This window comes from Notolepis coatsorum, assembly GCF_963971535.1.
Source record: "Notolepis coatsorum genome assembly, chromosome: 4".
Lineage (NCBI taxonomy): Eukaryota > Metazoa > Chordata > Actinopteri > Aulopiformes > Paralepididae > Notolepis > Notolepis coatsorum.
In genome coordinates, this window is record NC_140168.1 from 32,302,526 (window position 1) to 32,315,427 (window position 12,902).

The 12,902-nt window shown below is 47.6% G+C and overlaps 1 protein-coding gene across 1 annotated transcript in view; it reads left to right on the forward strand.

The window, feature by feature from the left end:
* LOC311227055 (growth factor receptor-bound protein 10-like) overlaps window positions 1-12,902 on the forward strand; it is a 119,708-nt gene that overhangs the window by 78,739 nt on the left and 28,067 nt on the right. Inside the window, exons 6-7 of the mRNA XM_084312572.1 lie at window positions 7,988-8,144; window positions 12,163-12,278. Coding sequence (XP_084168698.1) covers window positions 7,988-8,144; window positions 12,163-12,278 — 273 coding nt within the window. The remainder of the gene's footprint in view (window positions 1-7,987; window positions 8,145-12,162; window positions 12,279-12,902) is intronic.

Sequence of the window (12,902 nt, forward strand, 5' to 3'; positions counted from 1 at the left end):
TATACTTTTTCAAGTTCATCAGAGTCTTTGGGAACTCATTCCTGATATTGTTTTGTCTTTCCTGCTCACGGATCAAGAGACCAATGGCCCTCAACACATCGGGATGGGCTTGTAGGTGGAGAGTAGACTCCACATCAGAACACACAGTATGGGCCTGTAGGTGGAGAGTAGACTCCACATCAGAACACACAGTATGGGCCTGTAGGTGGAGAGTAGACTCCATCAGAACACACAGTATGGGCCTGTAGGTGGAGAGTAGACTCCATCAGAACACACAGTATGGGCCTGTAGGTGGAGAGTGGACTCCATCAGAACACACAGTATGGGCCTGTAGGTGGAGAGTGGACTTCATCAGAACACACAGTATGGGCTTGTAGGTGGAGAGTAGACTCCACATCAGAACACACAGTATGGGCCTGTAGGTGGAGAGTGGACTCCATCAGAACACACAGTATGGGCCTGTAGGTGGAGAGTAGACTCCATCAGAACACACAGTATGGGCCTGTAGGTGGAGAGTGGACTTCATCAGAACACACAGTATGGGCCTGTAGGTGGAGAGTAGACTCCATCAGAACACACAGTATGGGCCTGTAGGTGGAGAGTAGACTCCACATCAGAACACACAGTATGGGCCTGTAGGTGGAGAGTAGACTCCATCAGAACACACAGTATGGGCCTGTAGGTGGAGAGTAGACTCCACATCAGAACACACAGTATGGGCCTGTAGGTGGAGAGTAGACTCCATTAGAACACACAGTATGGGCCTGTAGGTGGAGAGTGGACTCTATCAGAACACACAGTATGGGCCTGTAGGTGGAGAGTGGACTCTATCAGAACACACAGTATGGGCCTGTAGGTGGAGAGTGGACTCCATCAGAACACACAGTATGGGCCTGTAGGTGGAGAGTAGACTCCACATCAGAACACACAGTATGGGCCTGTAGGTGGAGAGTAGACTCCATCAGAACACACAGTATGGGCCTGTAGGTGGAGAGTAGACTCCACATCAGAACACACAGTATGGGCCTGTAGGTGGAGAGTAGACTCCATCAGAACACACAGTATGGGCCTGTAGGTGGAGAGTAGACTCCATCAGAACACACAGTATGGGCCTGTAGGTGGAGAGTAGACTCCACATCAGAACACACAGTATGGGCCTGTAGGTGGAGAGTAGACTCCACATCAGAACACACAGTATGGGCTTGTAGGTGGAGAGTAGACTCCATCAGAACACACAGTATGGGCCTGTAGGTGGAGAGTAGACTCCATCAGAACACACAGTATGGGCCTGTAGGTGGAGAGTAGACTCCATCAGAACACACAGTATGGGCCTGTAGGTGGAGAGTAGACTCCATCAGAACACACAGTATGGGCCTGTAGGTGGAGAGTAGACTCCATCAGAACACACAGTATGGGCCTGTAGGTGGAGAGTAGACTCCATCAGAACACACAGTATGGGCCTGTAGGTGGAGAGTAGACTCCATCAGAACACACAGTATGGGCCTGTAGGTGGAGAGTAGACTCCATCAGAACACACAGTATGAGAGAGTGAGTGGAGAGTGGTTTCCATAATTTTGTTGTTGTTATGTGTGTATGGTCGTTGTACCTGTGCACTCGCCAAACCAAATTACAATCAATGTTTCATTGAAATCAAATTATAATAAACGATTGAATCTTGAAAACCATCCAGATCCACAGCGCACCTATCGTCACCGTGAAAGGAGGCGGCAGCAGATCTATAGGAGGTACAGTCCACTTTCAGCATCGAGAGGTGGCTAACGCTAGCTGTTTAGCCAGTTAGCTTTGCAGTAGCTCAAGTTTCAAGTTTCTTTATTAGTTGTCATAACAGAAGTACAGAATACTTTTATACAAAATGCTTCTTTCTGTTACGCTCCAGAGACTGTGCTAGACACAAAATAGATAAGTATAAAATAAGTATAGCAAGTATAAAATAGAAGTCAGGTACGTAGACAAAAGTGTTCAGTATATACATATATACAATGCTCAATGTAGAGTAGAAGTAACTGAGTTACCATACAATATACTATACAGTGCAAAGCAGAGATGGGATGAGGTACAATTTACAGTAAGGTGTAATGAGGTATGGGTTGTAGTGCAAATTCTTTGCCAATAAATATAAAGTGTGTTTAGGTGTTCTAAAGTGGGTAAAGTGGGTGCTGCAGTGAGTTGTTTGTTTAAAGTTTGTTGAGTTGTTTGCTCTGTGCTCTGTATAGGAGGTACAGTCCACTTTCAGCATTGAGAGGTGGCTAACGCTAGCTGTTTAGCCAGTTAGCTTTGCAGTAGCTAACACAGTGGCCGCGGAGGTCCGAGACGAGGCGACTATCGGCCTTGATGTAGGAAACAGCGGCCTGCTGCTTTGATATGCCACGTTCCACATAGTAGTATATGTCGGGGCAAAACCCCAACAATAATGCCAGATTTACAGCAGACATGCCAACCTGTTTTGCTGAAGTAGGTCTATAAACATGCGGTTCTCATATCTTGCGCCAAGGCGGAGGAGCGTGGCTGCTAGCGGGGCTTTTAGATCGTTGAGTGTCGTTGGTATTATTTAGCAAATGAAAGCAGGATGATGTCCTCCGAGGTGATGATTTTGAGAGACGCAGCCGGAGACAGCCGGGACTCATCACAGCTATTGTGTCGTCGTCGCTAGGAGCACCTAGCTACGTGACTGCGCACTTAGGAAACATCCCGCCTGAAACGCTCTCACTGAAACATCCACAAGTGACCACAACTCGGCCCCACTGTACAGGCCGACTCGTCACCCGGGGCGACGTTGTGGCGCAGTGGTTGGCACAGCAAGAAGGTCCTGGGTTCAAAGCCCAGCAGGGGGCCTTTGTGTGTGGAGCTTGCATGTTCTCCCCGTGTGCTTGCGTGGGTTTCCTCCGGGTACTCCGGTTTCCTCCCACACCATAAACACACGCATGTTAGGTTTCCTGCCGTTGCCCTTGACCGAGGTACTGGCTTCACAGCTGGCGTTGGTCCCCGGGCGCCGCACTGCGTGTGGCTGACTAAATAGTTAGGATGGGTCAAATTCACCTATCTCAAACCCTGCCCTCTTTTCTTGATTCCTCCAATCACAACTGTTGCTCAATAATAATAAAAAAAAAAAAACTCTGCCCCCATTTTCTCCTGCCCTCTCACTCTGACCCTGAATACAAACCAGGCTCAACTCGGCTATGAACGAGCTCTGAAGAGTGTTGCTTTTGGGAACCACATGTGCTTATTCCTTTCAGATGTAAGGGTTTTTGGAATCAACCTTGGAATCCTGGGAACTCTATAGCCTTCATTAGCCAGTAGCCATTGTTACAGATCGTCATTAGAATGCTCAATTATCATAGTTCTATTTCACATCAAAGGGTTCAAATGACCAGAGTTATGTGTGCATGTGTGTGTGTCTATCGCCTGATGGGTTAAGAGGCCCATAAACCACTCGGTCAAGTGGGCCTGACCCCTACACAGATTACTGTGTGTGACCTCCGACATCTGGTACATTCTGTGTGTGTGTGTGTGTGTGTGTGTGTGTATGTGTGTATGCCTGCATACTTGTATGCTGGTGTCTGTATGACCCTTCAATCCTATACACTGAGTCAAACCCCTGTGTCTGTGCGTGTGTGACCTATTGACCCCTGGGCAGATCACTGTAAGCAGTGTGGGGGGGGGGGGGGGGGGGGTCGGATCAGCCAGCCACCACTGTCCAGGCCTGACCTCCACCTTCCATGTACCATCCCAGCCCCCAGGAGAGAAGAGAGAATGGGAGGGCGGAGGGGGAGATGAATATGAAGGGGGGGGGGGGGGGGTGAATAACAGTTGATTATGTACAGATGGAACCAGGAGGGCTAAGTCTAGTCATAGGATTTAAAGTATTTATAATTATTATTATAATGAGGAAAGTACCCATCTTGTCCATAGTAGACGTACGAATACATGCACACAAGAGAGGATGAAGAACGGAGAGAGGAGAGAGGGGAGATTGAAAACGGAGGAGGGAGGCCTGCTGACAATGTGATGAGTGAAGAGATGGAGGATCAGATGTTTCCCCACCCCCTCCACACACACACACACACACACACATGAATATATATACACACACACACACACACATGAATAGACACACACCGCCTCTCTCTCCCTTTGCTCCCATCCCTTCTTTTTCCAACTCTTTGTTGTCTCATGCGTTTGTTACATGCACACAGTTATATTTTTCACACACACGCACGCACGCACACACACACACACACACACACACACACATACACACACACACACACACACACACACACATTCAAAGCAACATGGTTTTTATGCTCTATCCCAGATGGGGGTTTAAAGTGCTTGGTGAAACTCAAAGGCCAACCACTAAACTCTAAAAGCTGGAGCTAGTTAGCATAGCTTACATTTCTTCAACCTCTTCTCTCTCTCTCTCTCTCTCTCTCTCTCTCTCTCTCTCTCTCTCTCTCTCTCTCTCTCTCTCTCGCTCTTGCTTTATCTTTTCTCTCTCTCTCTCCCGCTCTTGCTTTATCTTTTCTCTCTCTCTCTCTCTCTCTCTCTCTTTCTCTCTGTCTCTGTGTAGCTAACATTTTTCATGCAGGCTGTATTAGGGGCCAGCTGGGTCGGCTGCGCCACACATGAGCCCGATTATGACTCAGTATTACATTACTGACATTCCTTCTTAGTTCTCTCTCTCTCTCTCTCTCACTCACTCACTACTCCATCGGTCTCTTTTTCTCACTGTCTTGTTTCGCTCCTTATCTCTGTCTTGTGGCCCCTCTTTCTTTTTCCTCTTTCTCTTGTTTCGCTCCTTATGTCCGTCTTCCCCTCTCTCATTCTCTATCTCTCTTTCTCCTCTGTCTTTCTCTACCTCTCTTTATCTATCTCTCTTTTTTCATTGTCCTCCCCCTCCCTTGAGGCTGGGCAGAATTGCTGAGCAATGCCCTTGCGCCCCCCCCCCCACTCCGCCCACCCTCCACTAAGCCCCGCCCCCTCATGCCGGAGTGACACGTGATGTGATGTGTGGCTTCAGATGGAACTCGACTAACCCAGTAAAATTTACTTCCAACTTCAGCCCCCCCCCCCCCAACCCCCCAACCCCCACTGCTCCAGGTTAGTGATGCGTTACACATGTTGCTTCGGTTCTCGCACTCTCCCCCAATATTTCACATACATCTGAGGAACAGTGGAGGGGGGGGGGGGGGGGGGTAGACTTTTTTTGGGGGGGGGGTAATTGAAACCGTGAGACAGACTAAGAAAATGTCAATACTAGATGCATGTCGGCTGTCGGGTAACAATGACTAGTTGTGTGTGTCAGAGAGAGAGAGAGAGAGAGAGAGCAACGATTAGCTTAGTGGTTAGAGATACCTGAGTGCTCTCTCTCTCTTGTCTCGTACGTGCCTGTTTGTGTGAGAGAGGGAGGGAGAGCGAGAGAGTCCTTACTGTTACTTTTTGATTCGGCACTATCGGTAACATTATCCAACATTGTGGGGGGGGGGGTTTGTGAACGGGATAAGAGGCAGGGTACGTGACAGGTAGCTGCTCCTCTCTCTTCTCCCACACTGGACTAATCCACCAACCGAGCCTCAGGGGGAGGGGGGGGGGGGCGCTTACAGCTCAGCTTTTATCCAGCCCAGCAGCACGAGAGGAAGGGGCAGGCTCTCTCTCTCGTTCTTCCCTTGTCATACACTCCCTCTCTCTCTCGCCCTCTACCTCTCTCGCGTACACTTTGCCAGTCTGTCCGTCCCTCCCTCCCTCTCTCTCTCCTCCCCGACTTCCTCTCCTCCTCCTACCACCCCCCCTCCCTGTTCCCTCCTTCTTTCCCTCCCTCCTTTTCCTCTCTCTCTCTCTCTCTCTCTCTCTCTCTCTCTCTCTCTCTCTCTCTCTCTCTCTCTCTCTCTCTCTCTCTCTCTCTCTCTCTCCCTCTCTCTATCTCTCTGTGTCACTGAGAAAGCGTCTCAGTGTGAAAATGCCATCCTGCTCTCCAGACTGCCTGCTTCAGGCTGTAGAGGTAGGAAAGTGGGTCTTCTTCTCTAACGTGTGCGAGTATTTGGCGTGTGCGATGCGTGTATGTATGCGTGTGATTCCGTGGCCGTTACACGCGTGACCGTAACTCTAGAGGAGAGGTTGATTTTTTTTTTCAACATTTCTAAACTTTACCAAGAAACTAGGCATTACAAAATTAATATTTTAAATTGTTTAACTTAATTTTTTGAGGGGTGTGTGTGGGGGGGGGGGGGGGGGGGGGGGTTGTCAGGTAGGCAGCCTGGGTTTTGCAGGGGAGAGTGTCAGGCAGCACTGTGGCGACATTGCTGGGTACACACACACACACACAGACCCCTCTCACCAGTGTTCCGTTTAGCGACTTTGCGTGCGAGGCAGGGGAACAGCCCAACGTTGGAGCCAATTTCCTGCTGTGGATAGATGATATTGAGTGTGGATGAGTACACACATACACACACACACACACACACACCTACTTTTCTGTGATAGTGGACTATGAGAACTGGTGAATAATTGGGAGTTCTTCTTAAGTCTCCACGGTTTGAATGTGCTTTCTTTCATATTCGGTTGTGCTTGTTTGTATTTGTGTGTGTGTGTGTGTGTGTGTGTGCGTGCATGTGTTTGCAATCTATTGTGTGTGTGTTTCTGGTAGCTCTGGGCATTTGCATGTATGTATAATGTTTGATGTGGTGTGAGGCCATTCAACTGTGGTAATCTGATGAAAACCACACCGGGGACACAATTCAAATGTTGCTCTAGGCATTTCGCCGAAAATGGCCCAAAATGGCGCAACAAGGGGAGGCGCTCGGACGATTAACTAAAACCCAGTTTTCGTCCTCCCAACAGAGATCAGTCTTTTTAAGACATATTCGTGATGCAGCCTATGTAGATGTGCTGTATCAGCCCCTGTGTGTGTGTGTGTGTGTGTGTGTGTGTGTGTGTGTGTGTGTGTGTTTCTAATGCCCTACGACGCTGCACGTGCACTTTCGTGGACCACACAGACCCTAGGTTTGCATGTGTGAGTGTGTTTTTGTTTGTGGAAGGCTGGAGATCTGGACGCACACAAGACCTCTTTTGGACCGCGCTTTTTGCGACCGGCGCCCTCCCCGCCGGGAAAACAATCTCTTGTCTTTATTCTCTCGACAGTAAACGTACAGTGTGTCTATTGTGTTGGGGTCACGAGAACGCGAACAAGGGGACTTTTTCAGGGCCAGTCTCGTCAGGCGGTCATGAAAATGGACTTACAGGTAACACAGCCGCGAATCCCGTCCGTGGCCCCCCCCCCCCCCCCCCCCGGGTCTGTTTATGTTTGTTCTTTTGTTCTGTGGATGTTCAGTTCGGACCTGTTGGGGACACACACACACACACACACACACACAATGAGTCACTTTATTCTTCCGTACCTTTTTGTGTGGCGAGTGATTATTATTTTCACACCGATGTCAGGAAAGTCCTGTGACTCTCGATATTCGCAAACAAACCAGTGACAAATACGAAGTCGTCGTCGTCGTCGTCGTCCCCCATTGGTCAGAACAGTAGCCGAGCTCCTCCCTGTGTTTGGTCGACGACCACTCGATTGACCATATTCACACGGCGGCCATTTTGCTCTCATGTCATGCTCAGGTTGGGATTTCTCTCCACCCTGTTCCCACCAAAGGTGGTCAATGGCGAGTAGCTTTGACGGTCTCCTCTGTATGGCCCGCTGACCCGCCGATAACAGGATATTATCACAGTCGGTGTATCGTCATCACAGTCGGTAACCATTTTGTTGGATAAGGGAATCTTTTTTTATTTTTTTATTTCAAGGGACCCATTTTTTAATATGACCTCCAAGGTTGGAAAAAGTTCTACCGTGCTACTTACATCTAACATCTTCGTCACCACCACCACCACCACCATCATCATCAAACTTCAGCCCTGTCGGATGGACATTATTAACCCTTTGCTGTGCCTGTGTGTGTGTGTGTGCTTTCAGATAGTGAAGGTGTGGAGCGAGGATGGGGCAGGCAAGGTGGTGGAGATCCCTGCTGACATGACGGCCAGGGACGTGTGTCAGCTGCTGGTCTACAAGAGCCACTGTCTGGACGACAACAGCTGGAGCCTGGTGGAGCATCACCCCCTCCTCGGCCTCGGTGTGTTACTGTGTTCTCCCTCTTCCTCCTGTGTGTGTTCTCCCTCTTCCTCCTGTGTGTGTGTGTTCTCCCTCTTCCTCCTGTGTGTGTGTGTTCTCCCTCTTCCTCCTGTGTGTGCTTCTCCTCTTCCTCCGGTCTGTGCTTCTCCTCTTCCTCTTCTCTCATCTTCCTCCTGTGTGTATTTCTCCTCTTCCTCCTGTCTGTGCTTCTCCTCTTCCTCCTGTCTGTGCTTCTCCTCTTCCTCCTGTGTGTGCTTCTCTTCTTCCTCCTGTGTGCGTTTCTCCTCATCTTCCTCATGTGTGTGTGCTTCTCTCATCTTCCTCCTGTGTGTATTTCTCCTCTTCCTCCTGTGTGTATTTCTCATCTTCCTCCTGTGTGCGTTTCTCCTCTCGTCTTCCTCCTGTGTGTGTGTGTGCTTCTCCTCTTCCTCCTGTGTGTGTTTCTCCTCTCGTCTTCCTCCTGTGTGTGTGTGCTTCTCTTCCTCCTGTGTGTGTTTCTCCTCTTCCTCCTGTGTGTATTTCTCGTCTTCCTCCTGTGTGTGTGTGCTTCTCCTCTTCCTCCTGTGTGTGCTTCTCCTCTCGTCTTCCTCCTGTGTGTGTGTGTGCTTCTCCTCGTCTTCCTCCTGTGTGTTTCTTCTCCTCGTCTTCCTCCTGTGTGTTTCTTCTCCTCGTCTTCCTCCTGTGTGTTTCTTCTCTTGTCTTCCTCCTGTGTGTTTCTCTTGTCTTCCTCCTGTGTGTGTGTGTTTCTCTTGTCTTCCTCCTGTGTGTGCTTCTCTTGTCTTCCTCCTGTGTGTGTTTCTCTTGCCCTTCCTCCTGTGTGTTTCTCTTGTCTTCCTCCTGTGTGTGTGTGTTTCTCTTGTCTTCCTCCTGTGTGTGTTTCTCTTGTCCTTCCTTCTCTGTGTGTGTTTCTCTTGTCTTCCTCCTGTGTGTGTGTGTTTCTCTTGTCTTCCTCCTGTGTGTGTTTCTCTTGTCCTTCCTTCTCTGTGTGTGTTTCTCTTGTCCTTCCTTCTCTGTGTGTATGTGTGTTTTCTTGTCTTTTCTTCTGTATGTATGTGTGTGTGTGTGTGTGTGTGTGTGCTTATCGAGTTTCCCATGTATGCTGCATACGTTTTACGCCGTGCTGTTTTCATACGTTAGTGCATGTGTTCTTTTCCGCAGAGGTGGATGAACATTCGCGTGTGTGTGTGTGTGTGCGTGTACCGTGTGGGTGGGTGTGTGTGTGTGTGTGCCTCTGTGTGTGTGTGCCTCTGTGTGGGTGGGTGTAATATTGTATGCACCTTTTGTGCGTCTGCTCAGTGGAGCGTGGCGTATGCGTGCTTGTATGTTTTATGACTTGTAAGGGGGTGTGGGCCGAGGATTAAGCGTTTTCCATGTTCCACTCGCATACCTCGCCCTCTTAATATGCCGAAAGAAAGGGAGACTCGTGCTTCACCTCTTCAGAGCCGCTTCCCTTTGAAGATTGTTTTTCTTTTTTTCCCCCTCGTCGCTCTTTGTCCTCGCCGAGGATTTTCTATTTTGAGTCGTGTTTTGAGTCAAAGGATCGCTTTGTACTTTTTTTTTTTTTTTTGCTGCTTGATCGTCGTTTCTGGGGGGGGGGTGGGGGGGGGGGGGAGAGAGGAGGAGGAGGAGGAAAAAAGTGCAGTGGAGAGATGGAATGTGAGGTGAGGAGGGGAGAAAGGGAGGAGGAGGGGAGAGGAGGAGGAGTGGATAGCGCTAAAGCGAGGGAGAGGGGAGGGGAGGGGAGGGGAGGGAGGGAGAGGGGGGAAGGGCGGAGAGAGGCAGGGAGTTAGCGTCATACCAGAACCGCGTTGGACCAATCACGGGCCGCTTTCAGACGAGCCCCTAGACCTCTCGGCCAATCGCTCGTTCCATTTCCTTCCACAGGAAATTCCCCTGCTAGCAGCCAGGACACACAGACACACACAGACACACACACACTGCCATTCTTCTAACTGCAGCCAGTATGCTTTTTATATAAACTGTGACTCCAGTTCTGTGCGTGTGTGTTTAAAACCACACTGAACATCTAAACATATTTTTATCTTGTTATGTAATATGTATAATTTAATTGGTGTATTTAAATAAAAATAAAATTAACACACACACATGCATGTGTGTGCGTGCGTGGCATGCCCTCAATAAAACCGTGACTGTGCTAGTTAATCCGGGGGGTGGAATTTCTACTAAACCCCGGTCGCTATCATTTCGTGTGTGTGTGTGTGTGTGTGTGTGTGTACACGTACGTACGTATGTGGTTTGTTCATGTGGAACTAGAACATTTCGTCAGTATCAGTTCCTAATCAGCTGGGTTATGTGTTCTCATTCTCAACTTCAAGAAGAGGCACATATACACACACTTACATGCACTTAAGCAAATACACACACACACACACACCTACATACACACAGTCGGATATGTATACACACACACACACACACACACACCTACATACACACAGTCGGATATGTATACACACACACACACACACACCTACATACACACAGTCGGATATGTATACACACACACACCTACATACACACAGTCGGATATGCATACACACAGTCGGATATGTATACACACACATACACCTACACACACACACACACACACACACACACACACACACACACACACACACACACACACACACACACACACACACACACACACACACACACACACACACACACACACACACACACACACACACACACACACACACACACACACACACACACACACACACACACACACACACACACACACACACACACACACACACACACACACACACAGAGCGATTCAGCATTGTGTGCTACACTGCTGTGTCCCTGTGGCTCGTTCTGCTGCTCCCAGCAAGATAAATACATGACATCATCCTCCTGCATTGCTCTTGTCAGTTCCTGTGTCCCCCCCCTCTCTCTATCCATCTCTCTCTCTCTCTCTCTCTCTCTCTCTCTCTCTCTCTCTCTCTCTCTCTCTGACACCCTCCCCCCTCCATCTCTCTTTCTCCTCTCCACCTCCCTGAAAGCAACCGTCTCTTTCTCCCCCTCTTTCTGGTCACGGTTTAGCCGCGGTTTTTCGCTGCATCACTGTATAAATAGAAGACATTTTAGTAGTGATGCAAATTAAATTGGGGGCAAAAAGAAAAAGAGGAATACTATACACTGTGATTATTTTAGTAGGTATTGTGATTTTATATATATATATATGACCTGCAATTTAAGTGTTTAAAACCTTTCTCGGTAATATAGGATTATGGGTTTCTGCTGTGTCGGTACAACCCTGAGGAGGCATTATGTCATCTCGTCTCAGATGTCCCACAGATGGGACACTATGAGCTCCTTGTATTGGCTTATATGGACCTACTAGACCTGTCTGGATCTGATGACCTACCGGGATCTCCTTGTACTCTATGGACCTAGTGTTAGGGGCTGTGTGGCCAAAATATCACATCATGTTGTGAGTTTTGACGGTATAACGGTATTTAATGGTATAGTTTTTCACAAATGACAATGTGACATGACATGATTTATGTCCTCATCTTGTAATATATAGGTGTCATGGTATTTCATTCAAAAGTATTTAATTTTTCCTTTTTTACTATTTATGCAAGGAAACGTTTTTTTGAGTATGAGAGATATATATATATCTTGTGGACGACGGTATAGTATAAATCCCTACCTTTGCATGGATCCATTGCGGTATACCTTCATATTCACTATATCGCCCTATCTATTATATGGAACTATGTAGTATATATTATATGGACCCAGTATGTATTATATGGACCCAGTATGTATTATATGGACCTATAATGTCTGTGTGTTAGTGTAGCTGCCAGACTTATGTGCATTTTAAAATGCTGCTGTCTTCCCAATTTGGATATTGCCTTCTTCATATATACAATGTCAATGTGGATTTTGATATTGTTCAGTCCTACTCCTAAAATTAACTAATAATCCTCTTTCTCTCATTTTCTTTCTTTCTCTCCTCTCTCTCCATCGTCCGTGAACAGAGCGTTGTGTGGAGGACCATGAGTTAGTGGTTCAGGTTCAAGCCTCGATGAGCAGCGAGAGTAAATTCCTCTTCAGGAAGAACTATGCCAAATATGAATTCTTCAAGAACCCCCTGGTGAGTGTTCCCGTACAGTGAACGCACCCTCCGCTCGCACACACGTACACCTCTTCCTCCACCACACCTTGATCCACAGGGCACAGCTACGCCTGTACATCTGTCGTGTCACCGTGACGTTATGATGGGTTTATTATTTAGAACAAACCAGCGTCAATACGCTAGACTCAGGTTGTGATCCGTATTAGGCTCAGCTGCAAGTGATTGTCGTTACAAGTAATCGCCGCTGTCGTAGGATCTTGAGCTGAGGCGTCGGTTGACATTAGTGGTGTGACGCAGTGGTGCAATTGAAAGGTGGGCAAACGATCACTGTGAAGAGCCCTTTAATGATCCAAGAGTGAGTAGTCTTTGAATGATCTCATTTTGAGTAGTCTTTGAATAATCTCATTTTGAGTAGTCTTTGAATAATCTCATTTTGAGTAGTCTTTGTATAATCTCATTTTCAGTAGTCTTTGAATATTCTCATTTTCAGTAGTCTTTGAATTATCTCATTTTGAGTAGTCTTTGAATAATCTAATTTCAGTAGTCTTTGAATATTCTCATTTTGAGTAGTCTTTGAATATTCTCATTTTAGTAGTCTTTGAATAATCTCATTTTGAGTAGTCTTTGTATAATCTCATTTTG